The sequence below is a fragment of the Helicoverpa zea genome, chromosome 29 (assembly GCF_022581195.2).
Source record: "Helicoverpa zea isolate HzStark_Cry1AcR chromosome 29, ilHelZeax1.1, whole genome shotgun sequence".
NCBI lineage: Eukaryota > Metazoa > Arthropoda > Insecta > Lepidoptera > Noctuidae > Helicoverpa > Helicoverpa zea.
In genome coordinates, this window is record NC_061480.1 from 646152 (window position 1) to 664879 (window position 18728).

Genomic DNA, 18728 nt, shown 5'->3' on the forward strand with positions numbered 1-18728 from the left:
TCCGTTTCCTCGTATGTACAAATCCGGCGTAGCACTTTATTTCTTTTATTCCCCATTGTTTTTTTTCTATATTGTTATTATCTATCACACACACAGGACACGAGTCTCAAATATAAATAATAAACAAAACTTATAAACTAAAGTGTCTTATTGTCACACAAAAACCTTAGGATACTAAAAAAAATGTCAGTATTCACAAAATAACTATTTTGATTTATGAATTTACGACAACCAGGGGCCCGATTCTCCTAAGTTAATAATGTCAAAATCGAATCGCAATATGATCGCAATAGCAATTTTAACCATATCGTGCATTCTGCTACTAATATAAGACCAATCGTATTCCAACGACATTCGATTGGTTTGCGATTGGTCTGCCATTTTGGTGGTTTTGGTCTATACGGTAGTTTGCTCTAGAATCATATTGCAATAGTTAATCATTTGCAGACAAAATGATTCATTATTGAATGACAGAAAAGGATAAACACGTTTATTTCAAAGAAAAAATAGCGGAATGCCACATACGTCATAATCGAGTCGGGTTTCGATCGCAGTCGAATGTGAATCGTACGTTGCTTAAGTAAAATTAGGAGAATCGGGCCCCAGGACGCGCCGCGCCGTGACGTGACCTATCTCTAGAAGAGTTGGCTGCAGACTGGGCGACGGGCGTGTCAATTACCAAGCACGCGACAGTAGTGCATCGCGGTACGCAAATACGGTTGAAAATAGCGATGCGTTTGATTATAATTCAATCTCTTGGCCGCCAATATGAAAGACATTTCGCAGTTTTAATGTATTTAAAAAATAAGTACACCATTTTGTTAAAATATTTTGAAAATTTTTGCAAATGACCTTGCCTCTGCGCCATACAAACGCGGCGCAAGAAATAAGTAGCGAGAACGCTCATATTTTGGATTCAAATGTTTATAAAATAAAATGTTCGTGATTTGAAAAAAATAAAACTACCATAATGTTCGTTATTAAATTACATATCTATTAGTTTAGGTAGCAAATAAAAATAATAGTTACTTTACGAAGAGATGCATCTTATTAGTGATTATTTCTTATTTCTGTGGTTTTTGTTGTGACCCTATATTTAGATATTATTCTGCTTAAAACTAAAAAAAAAACTACCATTCAAAAGTCAAGAATGTCTACAAATTGTATGTATTTTTTATTAGTTGGTATTAGTTTAAGACAAAGAAAAGTTGACTTCAAAAAACAGTACGGTAAATGGCTTCCGCTGCGTTTTGCTCGGGAACGCGCCTTAACGAAAAGTATTATTGCACTTACCGTTCTTCGTAACATGCGCAGGTATATTTAAAGTAAACGCAACTTTCTTCTTTCTTCGTAGGTAACAATATTTTAAAAACTAATTAATTCAAAGATAGGTAGGTACGTAAATAAACGTAAAAAATATATCATGTGACAGTAACTTTTCACTTCAGTATCGAGAACAACGTTTATTTCCCGCTATAGATATATGAATGTAGAATACTTAGAAGATAAAGTGTCAATCGAATGATTTTTGGTGAAGCCAGTCCTTCTCTGAATGAGAAGAGGCAAACGACACGTGATAGGTACAGACGCCAGCAGGTCAACCTACTTGAATCTGTCAAATGTTACCAATCGAACATTAACCTTCCACTATTGTGATAAGGTTGAACATCTACTGAACACATTTGACAGATTGATGTAAGTTGATATATAGTTATCGGCACGGATAATGAGCTCAAGGCGGAAGAGTGGGGATCGCTTTGCGCACTGTACACTTATAGCAATAAACGAATAAATCACTTCTGCGCAGGTGAAGGTCAGGGCTCAATATCCTTGCCGATGATTATACTTTTTTTCCGCGAGAACAGCCAATATGGCGTATGGTCTGACCGTTTTTTAGTGCAGTTGACAGTAGCTGTCAAAACTGACAGCTGCTGTCAAAGTGCACAAAACATGAGTTAGTGCTGTACTTAAATAAGCGAGTCGCAAAGTTCCTTCTTCTCTTGTTGCTCTGTCCCTCGTTGTCTTAGGTGGCTCAATTTCAAGAAACCGTTGTTCATTCGCTTGTACAACCTTCATCGTCATCTGCACATCATGTTGAGTAGCGGCTGTAAGAGAAGACAAGTTATAAGAGAAGCACATTTATCGTCGCGGAATCGGCTTAAGCCGAGTGCGTGTCACCACACTGCACAAAATCTTAATGTAATAAACAGTTTTTTTTTTATAAACTGTCGGGAAACAAAGACAGGGTACTTTGAAACCAACTTAATTTATTTCTTTGTAAATTATTTCAGCTATTTTGATCCATTTTCTCAACATATTGGTAAAAATCATCAGGGGCCCGATTCTCCTAAGTTAATAATGTCAAAATAGAATAGAAATTGAATCGCAATAGCAGTTTTAACCATATCGGGCATTCTGCTACTAATGTAAGACCAATCGTATTCCAACGACATTCGATTGGTTTGCGATTGGTCTGCAATTTTGTTGATTTTGGTCTATACGGTAGTTTGTTCTACAATCATATTGCAATCGTAAATCGTTTCCGGACAAAATGATTCATTATTGAATAACAGAAAAGGATAAAAACGTTTATTTCAAAGAAAAAATAGCGGAATGCCACATACGCTTCAATCGTAATCGAGTCGGGATTGAATCTCAGTCGAACGTGCATCGTATGTCGCTTAAGTAAAATTAGGAGAATCGGGTCCCTGTCTTACTAGGGGGTATCGGGTGAGGTAGCGGTGAGGGAGTGTCAGACTCTTTCTGACTAAAAACCGTCGTGTTCCGTCGTAGGCTTTTTATGTACCAGCGCCGCGGTAACTCTTTCGAACAGTCCCGCAGCCGGACATCAGACATCTTAAGAAAGGATTCCTAACCTGTATTTACTGTGGCTTGATCTTGGACCGTTTCTGGCTTATTCTGCGATCCTCTGTCGGCTGCTACGGTAGAACTGGTAGACGTACTAGGGGCTGGTGGGAGGGAAACTTCTGCGCTGTCTTGCTGAGGCGACGATTCGACCTGTGGGCAAATAAAACTTGTTATAATTACCGGCATGAATCTTGAGCTCTGACCTACATCTGCGCAGAAGTGATTTATTAGCAAAGAACCAATCCCGAGTGACGGCTATGACGCGATGCACTGCGGGCCAATCACCGCTTTAGCCCACTAACGCGCCTCACTTCATACCACAAACGGGACCCAATAAATTACTTCTGCGCAGGTGAAGGTCAGAGCTCAAGATTCGTGCCGATAACTATAGAACGTAGATGAACACAACGTAGCCGTAGGTACTTTTGTGTCGTCTAAATTATTGTGAAATTACAAGGGATAACCACTAAGGCACACATTGTGCAACAAAAATGTTTCTTCGTGTCACTTACGGCGCAGGAACGGTCAATTATGTTGAGCAATATTACGATTGCGCAATGATACAAACAAAACAATTTCACCATAAAGTAAATAACCACTATATCCCAATGAGGTTTTACCAATAGAGACGTCATACTCATTGTAAAGTAATAAAGAAATGGCGACATTTTAGTAATTACTGGTAATTACCTACAAGAACCTAAGCCAATTCATTTCTAGCATTGAGTAAGTCAGAAGATGAAAGAGATATATAGGACCCCAATGTCAAAAAGAGATAAACATATTGTGCACGTGTCAATTGTCAACGACAGCCAATGACGTTGCATCGGCTGCCAGTGTGAACTGGGGAAAAATGGTACAAAGAAAGCAGAATGAAAAAAATAGACAGTTTTTTTTAATAAAAATGTTTATTTACAAATTTTAATATAAGTAGATCTAAAAAAAAAACAGGTAGGGTAGGTTTATTACACGTTTAAATAAATATATTTCCAACTAACGATATAATTTTTTATTTAAAAAAAATCCAACTTAAAGAAAAGAAAACTTTGTTTGTTTGTTATGAATAGGCTCAAAAACTAGTGGACCGATTTTAAAAATTCTTTCACCATTCGAAAGCTACATTAGCCACGAGTGCCCACGAGTAACAAAAGCTATAATAACATCACATTATTCACATTATTTATCTCCACAGGTATCTGTCGTGAAAAGTCGTGGTGGCCTAGTGGGTAAAAGACAACCTCTCGAGTATGAGGGCGCGGGTTCGATCCCAGGTCAAGCAAGCAGCCCGACAGCTGGCTGTCGGTTGGTCGTTGAAAGGTTAAGAAATCTTAAATATAGACTGTAACTACAAGCAATGACGAACTGCAGTAGGTATCACAATAGTACAATAAATTTTGAAAAAGCTGAATAGAAATATATGAAAACTATCAATTAAGTTGAGCTTCGTGTATTATCAGCGCTCTTACTTCCCAAAGCATAATTCTAAATAGTGAAGTAGGGTTTTCTTTTTTACCTTAATTACCGGCACTGCTGTCTTTATCAGTTTCCGAACATTTTTTTTCGTGACGTACTTGTCACTTTCCAGAAAGTGTTGAGAACAAATAGTTGAGAATGTCGTTGGCATCCAATCATCTTCTCGTCGTTGTGTTCTTACCACTTGTACCCATTTTTCTTTCATTAATCCGTCTTTAGGAAATCTAAAATAAAATAGAAATTAATGTTGAAAGTCAAATGCTGTTATTGTTGTGTTTACCTACTATGGATAATATTATTAAATACTGGTGGTGAAAAACAATATTGTAGCCATATGACCCCAACATCCTCTAGCATCGTTCGAATTGACAACACCGCGCGCCATTTTCTCGTTCTCTCTGTCACTCATACATTAAACGCACTATTTGTCTCGTTCGTGTAGATGTCAAAGCGGCAATAGCGCGACAGTGATTTTTGATTAAAATAAAATTTATGATTTTCTGTTTTAAATAGATTATACGGTACTTACAAATGAAAAGACACATCCTTCTTGCATTTTACAGCAGGCCCAGTATAAGTGTTGCACTTTCTGAACACACAACTAGGCATTTTTCTTTATTTTTAAACACCAAACTCTCGCTTAAACATACGTTCGCATCACGGCCAGACGCAGGACGGACTGAGTTCACTCAAGCTGATCAGCTTGTGTTTGTATCGCCGCGCAGACGTCAGTAAAACGTATCTACCTCAGATTATATATATAACTAGCTTTTGCCCGCGGCTTCGCTCGCGTTAAGGAGTATTATTATTAATTAGGTATGGTTTTTGCGGCTTTACTTTTGTTTAGCGTGTGTAAAAAACTAGGGCCTACAAAACTTCTTTGTACACAATATTCTTTACTAATCTGTCATTAGGCGCTAAAACTATTAAGTTGTTGGGTGAACTTACTCGTGAGCAAGCGTAATAAATCTAATAGCGGTAGGCAGAACTTCTCAACATTTAGAAATAAACATTATTTTGTTCGTTCCATTACGTACTGATAGGTTCAAACTAATACATTTTACATCCTTCATCATCCCTTATTTTATCACCCGTGGGGGTTGAATGGGGGTTGAATTAATCAAAATCGTATTTAAGCGAATGTCATCATAAAATTCTGATTCGTCATCAGGACTTCTTCATAAAATCTAAGAAGATGTATACAAACTTTCACCCCTATTTTATCCCCTTAGGGATGGAATTTATCAAAATCCTTTCTTAAGGGTTGCCTACGCCATAGTAGCTTTATGCATGCAAAGTCTCAGTCCGATCGGTTTAAAATTGACACAGTTTCATACAAACTTTCATCCCCTATTTTATCCCCTTGGGGGTAGAATTGTTAAAAATCCTTTCTTAGCGGATGCCTACGTCATAACATCTACCTGCATGCCAAATTTCAGCCCGATCCGTCCAGTGGTTTCAGCTGTGCGTTGATAGATCACTATGTCAGTCAGTCAGTCAGTCAGTCACCTTTGAGTTTTATATATTTAGATATCATTGCTATATCCTATTCACGAAGCCATGAGCCAAAAGGTAAACAAACCATTAAAAACAATGATATTATATATATAATCTGAATTAAAAATGGTTCTTTATAAGTCACGATTGAAGTAGTGAACATATTTTATAAAAATAACTACGAAAGTAATACACTGACAACATTAGAAATGATATTTTAGAACGATGTCTGTAGAACCTATGTAATCCTTTCAGACTTATTTGAAATCAAATATAATCATCATCATCATCATCAGCCTATAGCAGTCCACTGCTGGACATAGGCCTCTCCAAGTGCACGCCACTGAGATCGATTTTCGGCTTCTCGCATCCAGCTCCTGCCAGCCGTCTTGCGCAAGTCATCACTCCACCGTGCCTGAGGACGTCCTACACTACGTTTGCCGAGGCGTGGTCTCCACTCTAGAACTCGTTTACCCTAACGGTTATCGGTTCTTCGGCTAATATTCCTTACATCGTCGATCCCACAGTGCCTAAAGACAAAAGTCTTCAAATATAATAAATGCCGTAAATTATTTTCTTTATTTTAATTAAATATGTATTTAATCGTTTACATGTAAACTTCGAGCAACACAAGGGAAGGGAGTAGCCTTACCATCATTTCGCCGTATAAATAGTTCAGGGGCTGATTCTCCTAATTTAATAATCTCAAAATTGCATAGAAATTGAATCGCAATAGCAGTTTTAACCATATCGGGCCATTCTGCTACTAATATAAGACCAATCGTATTCCAACGACATTCGATTGGTTTGCTATTGGTCTATACGGTAGTTTGCTCTACAATCATATTGCAATCGCACCTAAATCATTTGCAGACAAAATTATTCATTATTAAATGAAAGAATAGGATAATAAACGTTTATTTCAAAGAAAAAATAGCGGAATGCCACATACGCTTCAATCGTAATTGAGTCGGGATTGGATCTCAGTCGAATGTGAATCGAATGAGCGCTTTTACAAAATCGAATTGCTCAGGTTTAGGTAAATTAGACGATAGCCGGCAGCACTTGCGCACGTGTGCGTCTAGTGAAAATAAATACGCAACGCACACCTGCGGACCGCTACGCGGCGCAAACAAACTTGCGACTTTGCCACTTTTTTCCGAAATAATTTATTGGTTTTGTCAATGATATTATAAATTATAAATCTTTTTTGTCTTTTTGACGTGCTTTTAATGAATGGGCTATTTTTATGCTCATGATGCAAACGGACATTCAGATACTTTTGTATTATAGCTCGAATTAGTTGCAATCTATGTGTGGGTCCACACTGCGAGCCTAGCGCGGTTGCGACGACGGGCGCGAAATATCTAACATATGAAACGCGCCTTTGCGTCCATATTGAAGTGACTAAGGCGGAAGCCTAGTGCGATGGGACTGAGCGACACAGCGAGCGTAAGTTTCAAACGCTTCTATCTTCGCGTTCTGGCCACACTACGGGCCTAGTCATCGAGCGACCCAATGCGCGGACGGCGGGGGTAACAAACCAGTTCGATCTTGTCGTTCGGCGTATGTGCATTTATATTCGTTTGTCTAAAAAATGGCGGTTAATACTGAATCGTTCATAAGTGCAATTCAATCTAAACCACGGATCTGGCAAAGCAAACATCCACACCACAATAATCGCACAATAACAAGAAAGTTATGGAGTGAAATAAAAGAACAATTTCCTATAAGTCAAGGTGTTGCACTCCTGATATACGTCACACCGCTACAAGAGCTCGCGCCTTCACTGTGGCCACCCCACGCCACCGCTCGCCGCGCCCGCCTAGGCTCCAGTCACCGCGCTTGCAGTGTGGACCCACACTATGAGTACCTATAGGGGTTTGATTCATAGAATATTCAAACAAAATATCGAATACGTTGGACTGCAAAAAGTGTTTTAAAATGTTTTTCATGCTTGTTATTTTTTTTAATCTGCTGTTTTGGATTTTAAGAGCATTATTTTTTTTCTGTAACATTCTTTTTTCAACAACTAATTTACGAACTCGCATCCTTAGCTTTGCTTTTCTGGGGGTGTCCAACACTGAATCCATGGCGGATATATCAACATGGTCCAGACTGGTAGGTGAGCGAAATTGTGGAACATCATCATTGTCCTGAAATAGAATAAATTCTCTTAATTGATATGGTAATTACAAATTATATTTGTAATTAGCTTTTGCCCGCGGCTTCGCTCCCGTCAACTGACTTCTCTACTTTACCCTATTTTTTTTTCATAAGAACCTTCTCCTGACAATAACAAACACAACAAAAAAAGAATTAGCCAAATTGGTCCAGGCGTTGTTGAGTTATGCGCTTACCAACACATTTTGCGATTCATTTTTATATTATAGATAGATTAATTGAGCAAGACTGAATGCACGGATCACGTAATTACATAAGTTACGATCATTATTTTCTTGTTGTGAAAATATTCAACTATCATAATATTTATAAAATTAAACTCTACCGGGGCCATCACAGGTACTGCAGTTTTTTTCAAACGCGTGTAGCCTTTAGAAGTAGTGTATTTATCTTCATTTTTAAAATGTTCAGAACAAATAGTACTACTTTTTGTAGGTATCCAGTTAAATTCACTTCTTTCCGCCTGAACTATGCTGACCCATTCATGTTTTATATAATCATCAATAGGAAATCTGCAAGATAACAAAAACATTACAAAAAATGTTTTATCTAAGGTACATACTTTCTAATCGAGTAATAAAATAATATTAACTAGCCCGCTATTACTAATTGAATTCTATCATCTTAATATTATTATTAGAAAGACGCTAACAAACTAACTCAAGCGGTCAACGAACGCTGTGTATTCTGCCTACGATTTCGCTTCTGGTTGATTAATCTATGACACATGGCTATTTGTCCTTGTCGCGTTGCAGTCATCATATTCGCTGTCCTTATCGAACCGCCATATTAAAAATTCGAAATGTATTTAGTAAATGAGAAATAAAATCGTGAAAATATATAAATATGACATTATTTTAATATACTTACGTATGGTATGAAACTCCTACACTCTTATTTTTCTTGGAACCATAGTTTTTACACTTTCGTAACACACAACTTGGCATTTTAGGCAAATATAGGCACGACACAGACACGCGTTGTTTCGCTCGCTGCTATAAGCCGAGTAAGCCGACAAAAACAAATTACGACAATTGTCTGAATTCGTTCGCAACAATTTTTGCGTGCCAGTGCGATATCTACCTCTTTTTATTTATAATATCATTGGCTGCGGACCGCTACGCGGCACAAACAAACTTGAGACTTTGCCACTTTTTCCGAAATAATTTATTGTTTTTATATTTATAGTTTATGAAATATTATTTGTACCGATGAATTTTATAACCTAGACTAGCTCGATTTAGTTACAATAAACGAATAAAGTATTTTTTTATATATTTAGGTATAATTAAGTGGTGCTAGGTGGTTAGCTATTATCGTAGCTTATAGACGCCCGCAATAGCTTTATCTATGGAAACACGTACATATCTGCTTTGTTAACGAAGTTTCCTTAAAGTAATTTATGAGCAGATAGGAAGATATTTTAATTAATTAATGCAATATGATGTTGTTTCAAGTTTGAATAATGTAATAATACGGTATCTATCTATAATAGTGGTTCATACATTTTTTTAAAGAGTTGGTAGTTATATCAATTATGCACATTTAAGGATTTATTTTTTATAAATATTCTATAATGATGCATCTTTACATTTTTGTGTATCGTTCGGGATAACTATTTAATTTCTGGATTGGTATAATGGGTGTAAAAAATAAAAACAAAGACTATATAAAAAAAACGTATAACAGTAATAAAAAAAATAAAAATATATTTTCTGAATTGGCATAGGACGTGCTTTCCTCAAATCTATATTTTGCGGAAGAACGCACTCCTCATAAACCTTTACTAATTTGGGCAACATTTTGAGATTCCAGAAATCATTATCTTTGTAAACTTTTATAACTTTTAGTGGGTATTCAGTTCCAGTAACACTGCAAACACATAAAATTGCAACGTTTTTTTCTTTTTATGTTCATTGTTTGTTTGTTTTGCCCCTTATTTATTTATTTGTTTCTTGAGTCATTCGTGTGTTTGAATTAAATGGATTTTCTTTCTTCTTTCTTTCTTTCTATAAACATTTTTATTCGCAATATGGAGCTGGCCTTGTATTTGATAATACCAAAAAGAAGCAATACGAAAGGTCATTAACCTTAAAAACAACTGTGGCGTTGACAATCTATAGTTCGGCCATTCAGAGAATGCGTTCCTGACACGTCGCGATTGAACTGACGACGTAATAACATTCATTGATTATTGATATAATAATGTTGTTTTAATGCTCCTCAATTGTTAAAACGGTAAACAACCAGCAAAAATATTTTTATCGTAACTGCAACGCCATTGCAAAGTTACGTCGTCAGTTCAATCGCGACGTGTCAGGAACGCATTCTCTGAATGGCCGAACTATAATATCTATCTCTTTCCATCTTGTGCCTTTGTCGTAATGTCTCGTTCTCCCGGCTAAAACATGACAACGTCAAGGCGAGTTCGCCAACATTCGGCCGGCATTTTAGATTCATTCTGTTTCGGAACGCGCTCGTGGTGATACAAGTTATAGTTACCGGCACGGATATTGGGCTCTCGGCGGAAGAGTGGGGATCGCTTTGCGCACCCGTACGCATAAGGCAATAAGGCAGTAACTCGCTTCTGCGCAGGTGAAGGCTCGATATCCGTGCCGATAACTGTATTTGTTATTATTTTGTTGTTTATTTAATTATTACATACAATCAGTCAAATTATGATAAAGTTTATAAAAATAGACTATCCTTTTTAATATTATTACAATTTGCCGGATATTTTTGAAAATGATATAAATCTAACTTTCAAAAAGTTACGCACTTCTGCTATTCCCAATGACCTTGCATGTGTTTTGTTTACATTTGGTATCGCTTCTCGTTGGCCGTACTATATATTATATGTGATACCAGTAATATTAGCAGTCCCTAAAGCGAATGATCTCAACAGGTGGGCAACACTTACCTTTGTTAAATCAGAAGCAATATTTTCATTTGCCTTTACTTGCTCCTGCTGCATTTGAGCTCTTTTTTGCCTATAGATAAGAAACAAGTTTAATGGGTGAAATGGAATAAAAAATCAAAATAAATACCCAAGAAACATCATATTAAAATATAACAAAACAAAATACTTCTTGACATAGAGAAGAGCACGTATATAGCGTATTTTGTTATCTAAATATTACTGAGTATATTTAAAATGCGTAGGTATTTGATAAATTTCTTACCGGTAAGCTTCTCTTGCGCGTTTTAAATTATCGGCCAAAACTTTTTTTTTAATTCTGACAGCACCAAATATACTACTTTTGTCTTTTCTTCCCATGATTATGAATTATGCTGAAAATAATTAATAGAATTTAATTTGGAGAATAAGTTATATAAACAATTCAAACAAAGAAGTAAACTGACGACGATGACATTTACGTACATATTTCTTTATAACCAGCATCAAAAAAAGAGAAGCCTATCTATAACATTTTCGCATTAGAATATCATGGGTTAATACTTATGTATATTACATTTCAATCAGATCATTATAACTAATAAATAAAATAAAAACTCACTTGTATCAAAACGTGTTAGTTGCGCTATATTTTCCGAACTCCGGCGAGTTTATGCGGCGCAACAGCGAGTGATATGTCCTTCCTCGGTAAGCGCTTGGCGCTGACTAAAGTTGAACACCGCGCCGCCGCGCGTCACAAGATTTATATTGATTCTTTGCATTGCAAACAAAAATTATTTTAATATATTGTTTTACTTTTAAATAGACCAATATTTATTTAGAACACTCCCAAGATAAATGATCAAACTTTCTTAATCTTTTTTTTGTTATTTTTTGTGACTATATCCAAAGCATAATGACGCATCAAAACTCGTAGGTATATAACGTTTAAATTCGCGAAAATTTGTGATATGGTAATTACAAATTATATTTGTAACTAGCTTTTGCCCGCGGCTTCGCTCCCGTCAACTGACTTCTCTACTTTACCCTATTTTTTTCTGACAATAACAAACACAACAAAAAAAGAATTAGCCAAATTGGTCCAGGCGTTGTTGAGTTATGCGCTTACCAACACATTTTGCGATTCATTTTTATATTATAGACTAGTTGTTGCCCGCGACTTTGTCTGCGTGGGCAATATAGAATTTTATGTAGCCTATGGAATGTCACTATCAAAGGATCACCAAAGTAAAGAAAGTTCTCGCGCACGTAGCCACAAAGATAGAAGGATGCACTCATAGATATCGTAACTCGTAATACGTGCTCTGAGAAATGCGACAGGATGGATTGACATAGGTATTAGTTGGTTGTCAAATATTATGATTGCGTTCAGAAATTTAACTTAAGATTTATAATTTAATTTCTGACAAAACTTAAGATTTATCTTTCGATTTCTATATAGTCTTATTAAAAAAATAATCGGACAGATTAACAACTGAAGTTAGTTAAAATTGAGTTTCTCGAAGCCGACCACTATTTATGTACTATGTATTTTGAGACTATGCAATTTTGTCGCGTTTGTTGAGTTTCAGAACGCGATATTAGATCCTCCAACGCGCACGCGAATTTGAACTTTATGCAGCGGTAATAAATTACAAATTGACTCTCCATTTTATTTGAAATAAACGTTTTCATCCTTTTCTGTCATTCAATAATGAATCATTTTGTCTGCAAATGTTTAATAAATCAAATAATAAAGTTATAAAGTAAATCGTAAATCGTGAATCAGTTTGCTGTAGCAAACTACCGTATAGACCAAAATCACCAAAATAGCAGACCAATCGCACACCAATCAAAATATGTCAATCGAATACGATTGGTCTTTTATTAGTAGCAGAATGCCCAATGTGGTTAAAACTGCTATTATGATCATATTGCGATTCGATTTCTATTCGATTTTGACATTATTAACTTAGGAGAATCGGGGCCCAGTAATATTAGTAGTCCCCTAAAGCTTGGGTTTCCTAGGAAAGCGGTGCCGTCATATAGCGGCCGTCATATTACGGACGCAAATAGACGGTCGTCTTTACGGTGATGACATGCGGAAAGTTCCACGGCCGTTTTAACACACCGTCATAAACTTTTTGTTAGTTGTATCATACTTACTAACCTGTTTTATTTAATATTTCTCAAATTTCATGACACCAATTCTGTTTTAGTTGACTTTTTCTATAATCTTTATTTCTTATATTATATATTGCTTCGTGGTTACGAACGAAATCTATTAAAATTTCGTCGTCCTCGCTGCTCTAAGAGTTGTAACTAATTTTTGACGTTGTTCCGAAAAAAAAAACCACAAATACGTATTAAAAAAGCTTCACCGCTTTCAATAAAACGTTCACCAAACTATCTGACACCGTCAAGACGGCTGTCATGCAAATGGCGGCACCGCTTTTTGAAGTTACGGTGTCAGTTACCGCTCTCTAGGAAACCGCCCCATTTTGTTTACATAGACAACGTTCTGGTGACGTCTTTCACCGCTGTATTACGGCCGCTATATGACGGCACCGCTTTCCTAGGAAACCAAAGCTTAAGCGAATTATGTCAATACAACCCGTGCCGATAAAGAATGGGATTAGAAATTGCGACAGCTGTATTTACCTCTCCCTCATACACTATAGCACATGAGCGAGAGGTAAATACAGCTGTCGCGATTTCTAATCCCATTCTTTATCGGCACGGGTAGTAGGTGATCAACACTTACCTTTGTTAAATCAGAAGCAATATTTTCATTTGCCTTTACTTGCTCCTGCTGCATTTGAGCTCTTTTTTGCCTATAGATAAGAAACAAGTTTAATGGGTGAAACGGAATAAAAAATCAAAATAAATACCCAAGAAACATCATATTAAAATATAACAAAACAAAATACTTCTTGACATAGAGAAGAGCACGTATATAGCGTATTTTGTTATCTAAATATTACTGAGTATATTTAAAATGCGTATTTGATAAATTTCTTACCACTGAGCTTCTCTTGCGCGTTTTAAATTATCGGCCAAAACTTTTTTTTTAATTCTGACAGCACCGAATATTCTTCGTTTGTCTCTTTTTCCCATGATTGAATTATGCTGAAAATAATTAATAGAATTTAATTTGGAGAATAAATTATATAAACAATTCAAACAAAGAAGTAAACTAACGACGATGACATTTACGTACATATTTCTATATAACCAACATCAAAAAAAGAGAACCCAATCTATAACATTTTCGCATTAGAGTATCATGGGCTAATATTTATGTATATTACATTTCAATCAGATCATTATAACTAATAAATAAAATAAAAACTCACTTGTATCAAAACGTGTTAGTTGCGCTATATTTTTCGAACTCCGGCGAGTTTACGCGGCGCAACAGCGAGCGATACGTCCTTCCTTGGTAAGCGCTTGGCGCTGACTATCTGACTAAAGTTTTAAGTTGAACACCGTCACCGCGCATCACAAGATTAATGGCTGATTTACATTGAGTCAGTAACTGACGTCAGTCCACTGACAAGTCAGTGCTGACCCGGCACTGCCATCGTGTAAATTGATTTGAAGTCAGTACAGTACTACTGACGAAACACTGACACTACACTGACTTCGTGTAAATAGCACGCGTCAGTTTTCGGCGCCTACACTGACGTCAGTTACTGACTCAATGTAAATCAGCCTTTATATAGATTTTTTGCATTGCAAACAAAAATTATTTTAAAATATTGTTTTACTTTTAAATAGACCAATATTTATTTAAAACACTCCCAAGATAAATGATCAAACTTTCTTAATCTTTTTTTTGTTATTTTTTTGTGACTATATCCAAAGCATAATGACGCATCAAAACTCGTAGGTATATAACGTTTAAATTCGCGAAAATTTGTGATATGGTAATTACAAATTATATTTGTAACTAGCTTTTGCCCGCGGCTTCGCTCCCGTCAACTGACTTCTCTACTTTACCCTATTTTTTTCTGACAATAACAAACACAACAAAAAAAGAATTAGCCAAATTGGTCCAGGCGTTGTTGAGTTATGCGCTTACCAACACATTTTGCGATTCATTTTTATATTATAGACTAGTTGTTGCCCGCGACTTTGTCTGCGTGGGCAATATAGAATTTTATGTAGCCTATGGAATGTCACTATCAAAGGATCACCAAAGTAAAGAAAGTTCTCGCGCACGTAGCCACAAAGATAGAAGGATGCACTCATAGATATCGTAACTCGTAATACGTGCTCTGAGAAATGCGACAGGATGGATTGACATAGGTATTAGTTGGTTGTCAAATATTATGATTGCGTTCAGAAATTTAACTTAAGATTTATAATTTAATTTCTGACAAAACTTAAGATTTATCTTTCGATTTCTATATAGTCTTATTAAAAAAATAATCGGACAGATTAACAACTGAAGTTAGTTAAAATTGAGTTTCTCGAAGCCGACCACTATTTATGTACTATGTATTTTGAGACTATGCAATTTTGTCGCGTTTGTTGAGTTTCAGAACGCGATATTAGATCCTCCAACGCGCACGCGAATTTGAACTTTATGCAGCGGTAATAAATTACAAATTGACTCTCCATTTTATTTGAAATAAACGTTTTCATCCTTTTCTGTCATTCAATAATGAATCATTTTGTCTGCAAATGTTTAATAAATCAAATAATAAAGTTATAAAGTAAATCGTAAATCGTGAATCAGTTTGCTGTAGCAAACTACCGTATAGACCAAAATCACCAAAATAGCAGACCAATCGCACACCAATCAAAATATGTCAATCGAATACGATTGGTCTTTTATTAGTAGCAGAATGCCCAATGTGGTTAAAACTGCTATTATGATCATATTGCGATTCGATTTCTATTCGATTTTGACATTATTAACTTAGGAGAATCGGGGCCCAGTAATATTAGTAGTCCCCTAAAGCTTGGGTTTCCTAGGAAAGCGGTGCCGTCATATAGCGGCCGTCATATTACGGACGCAAATAGACGGTCGTCTTTACGGTGATGACATGCGGAAAGTTCCACGGCCGTTTTAACACACCGTCATAAACTTTTTGTTAGTTGTATCATACTTACTAACCTGTTTTATTTAATATTTCTCAAATTTCATGACACCAATTCTGTTTTAGTTGACTTTTTCTATAATCTTTATTTCTTATATTATATATTGCTTCGTGGTTACGAACGAAATCTATTAAAATTTCGTCGTCCTCGCTGCTCTAAGAGTTGTAACTAATTTTTGACGTTGTTCCGAAAAAAAAAAACCACAAATACGTATTAAAAAAGCTTCACCGCTTTCAATAAAACGTTCACCAAACTATCTGACACCGTCAAGACGGCTGTCATGCAAATGGCGGCACCGCTTTTTGAAGTTACGGTGTCAGTTACCGCTCTCTAGGAAACCGCCCCATTTTGTTTACATAGACAACGTTCTGGTGACGTCTTTCACCGCTGTATTACGGCCGCTATATGACGGCACCGCTTTCCTAGGAAACCAAAGCTTAAGCGAATTATGTCAATACTTACCTTTGTTAAATCAGAAGCAATATTTTCATTTGCCTTTACTTGCTCCTGCTGCATTTGAGCTCTTTTTTGCCTATAGATAAGAAACAAGTTTAATGGGTGAAACGGAATAAAAAATCAAAATAAATACCCAAGAAACATCATATTAAAATATAACAAAACAAAATACTTCTTGACATAGAGAAGAGCACGTATATAGCGTATTTTGTTATCTAAATATTACTGAGTATATTTAAAATGCGTATTTGATAAATTTCTTACCACTGAGCTTCTCTTGCGCGTTTTAAATTATCGGCCAAAACTTTTTTTTTAATTCTGACAGCACCGAATATTCTTCGTTTGTCTCTTTTTCCCATGATTGAATTATGCTGAAAATAATTAATAGAATTTAATTTGGAGAATAAATTATATAAACAATTCAAACAAAGAAGTAAACTAACGACGATGACATTTACGTACATATTTCTATATAACCAACATCAAAAAAAGAGAACCCAATCTATAACATTTTCGCATTAGAGTATCATGGGCTAATATTTGTGTATATTACATTTCAATCAGATCATTATAACTAATAAATAAAATAAAAACTCACTTGTATCAAAACGTGTTAGTTGCGCTATATTTTTCGAACTCCGGCGAGTTTACGCGGCGCAACAGCGAGCGATACGTCCTTCCTTGGTAAGCGCTTGGCGCTGACTATCTGACTAAAGTTTTAAGTTGAACGCCGTCACCGCGCATCACAAGATTTATATAGATTTTTTGCATTGCAAACAAAAATTATTTTAAAATATTGTTTTACTTTTAAATAGACCAATATTTATTTAAAACACTCCCAAGATAAATGATCAAACTTTCTTAATCTTTTTTTACACGCTTTTTATTAGCTTCACCTGTATGTTTGTATGTTTGTAACCGACTTCTTTGGGCGCGATTTTGACCCACTTTAAACGGCCAGATTTCGTTCAAACTTTGTAGATTTATTGAGGACCGATGACAATACACTAATTTGATAAAATTATTCCATTTTTAACCGACTTCCCAAAAAGGAGGAGGTTACACATACACATCGATTATTCCGAGGTTTATAGACCGATCTACGTGATTCTTTTTTTGTTCGACTCGGAATAGCTGCCAGTTGGTCCCATAGTCATCAGGTCAGGATCTGATGATGGAAACCCTGAGAAATCGAGGGCAACCTTCGAAAGTTGTAGGCATACATAGGGTAAAAACTTGACACTCAAGTGTACGCCTAAAAGCACTATTCAACTGTGAAGATTTGGAGCTGACCTGATGATGGAGACCAGAGAGGGTCCAGGGAACTCGACAAATGAATATGTAAACTACCTCGTGTTTGGGCTTAAATTATTTGTATTGACAAGACCTTTGCAACAGTGAAGGTTTGGAGCTGACCTGATGATGGAGACCAGAGAAAGTCGAGGGAACTCGACAACTGAATATGTAAACCTCGTGTTTGGGCTTAAATTATTTGTATTGACAAAACCTATGCAACAGTGAAGGTTGGGAGCTGACCTGATGATGGAGACCAGAGAAAGTCGAGGGAACTCGACAACTGAGTAAATAAACAAATAAACTGAATATGTAAAATACCTCATTTGGACTTATATTCTTTGTATTGATGAGAACTTCCCACTTGTATGGATAGTGACAACTATTCGTAATATCACCCGTGTCGTCACGTTACGCACCAAATCCTCAACCATCAAGAGACCAACATCCAAAATATGTATTTTACCCGTTTATGTTTTACGCATGTTATTTTAGAAGAAATTTACACTTTACATATGTTTAAAATCAAGTAAGTATACAACAAATATTTACTACTTTACTTTTAGATCAAATGTACAAAATCACAATATTGTTAAATTGTCTTTCCATATCTATATTAATTATTTTAAGATAATATTGTTATTCATAATTAAACTTTGTTAGTATAAGGTCAAAATGTTATATTTATTATGTATATATTCATTGTATATGAGTCATAATGTGTAAATTTTGTTCGAATTTAATGTATACAGTACAAGTGCAAATTATGTAGTTCAAATGTTTTTAAGTATAGTTCATCCTTAGTTCATTTTCGCCCACCAAGGACGTTCCTTCAGTAACGTCCTTGGTGGGCGGTATGTTTGCGACTAACATTTGAATGCTTCCTACTCGCTCGATAGATGGCGTTGTCGCGTTTAAATGTGCGCTATGGTTGCCTCACCCCGCACCTGAC

The 18728-nt window shown here is 36.0% G+C and overlaps 2 protein-coding genes and 1 long non-coding RNA gene across 3 annotated transcripts; all 3 read right to left on the reverse strand.

Moving 5' to 3' along the window:
- Positions 1-2871: 2871 nt before the first annotated feature.
- Positions 2872-14403, reverse strand: LOC124643894. Its single transcript, XM_047183021.1, has 4 exons — positions 14275-14403; positions 11205-11313; positions 10943-11012; positions 2872-3018 (listed from the first exon to the last, which is right to left on the reverse strand). Exons 2-4 carry the CDS (start codon positions 11297-11299, stop codon positions 2872-2874), a joined length of 312 nt encoding a protein of 103 aa, XP_047038977.1. The 5' UTR covers positions 11300-11313; positions 14275-14403.
- LOC124644204 lies at positions 6741-9017 on the reverse strand. Its single transcript, XM_047183455.1, has 3 exons — positions 8893-9017; positions 8348-8534; positions 6741-7994 (listed from the first exon to the last, which is right to left on the reverse strand). The coding sequence occupies exons 1-3, from the start codon at positions 8967-8969 to the stop codon at positions 7599-7601; spliced, it is 660 nt and encodes a 219-aa protein (XP_047039411.1). The 5' UTR covers positions 8970-9017; the 3' UTR covers positions 6741-7598.
- A 2127-nt stretch (positions 14404-16530) lies between the features above and the next one.
- LOC124644205 lies at positions 16531-17279 on the reverse strand. The gene is made up of 3 exons (XR_006986025.1): positions 17082-17279; positions 16748-16854; positions 16531-16559 (listed from the first exon to the last, which is right to left on the reverse strand). It is a non-coding gene; the product is annotated as an uncharacterized LOC124644205 (long non-coding RNA).
- Between the last annotated feature and the right edge of the window lie 1449 nt (positions 17280-18728).

Coding starts and splice junctions, on each gene's coding strand:
- LOC124644204 (XM_047183455.1), bottom strand. CDS start 8,969: ATGCCAAGTTGTGTGTTACGAAAGTGTAAAAACTATGGTTCCAAGAAA. Junction 8,535..8,892: donor GTAGGAGTTTCATACCATAC/GTAAGTATATTA, acceptor GTTATCTTGCAG/ATTTCCTATTGATGATTATA. Junction 7,995..8,347: donor CAGTACCTGTGATGGCCCCG/GTAGAGTTTAAT, acceptor ATTCTATTTCAG/GACAATGATGATGTTCCACA.
- LOC124643894 (XM_047183021.1), bottom strand. CDS start 11,299: ATGGGAAGAAAAGACAAAAGTAGTATATTTGGTGCTGTCAGAATTAAA. Junction 11,013..11,204: donor CGCGCAAGAGAAGCTTACCG/GTAAGAAATTTA, acceptor TCTTATCTATAG/GCAAAAAAGAGCTCAAATGC. Junction 3,019..10,942: donor TTGCTTCTGATTTAACAAAG/GTAAGTGTTGCC, acceptor ATTTGCCCACAG/GTCGAATCGTCGCCTCAGCA.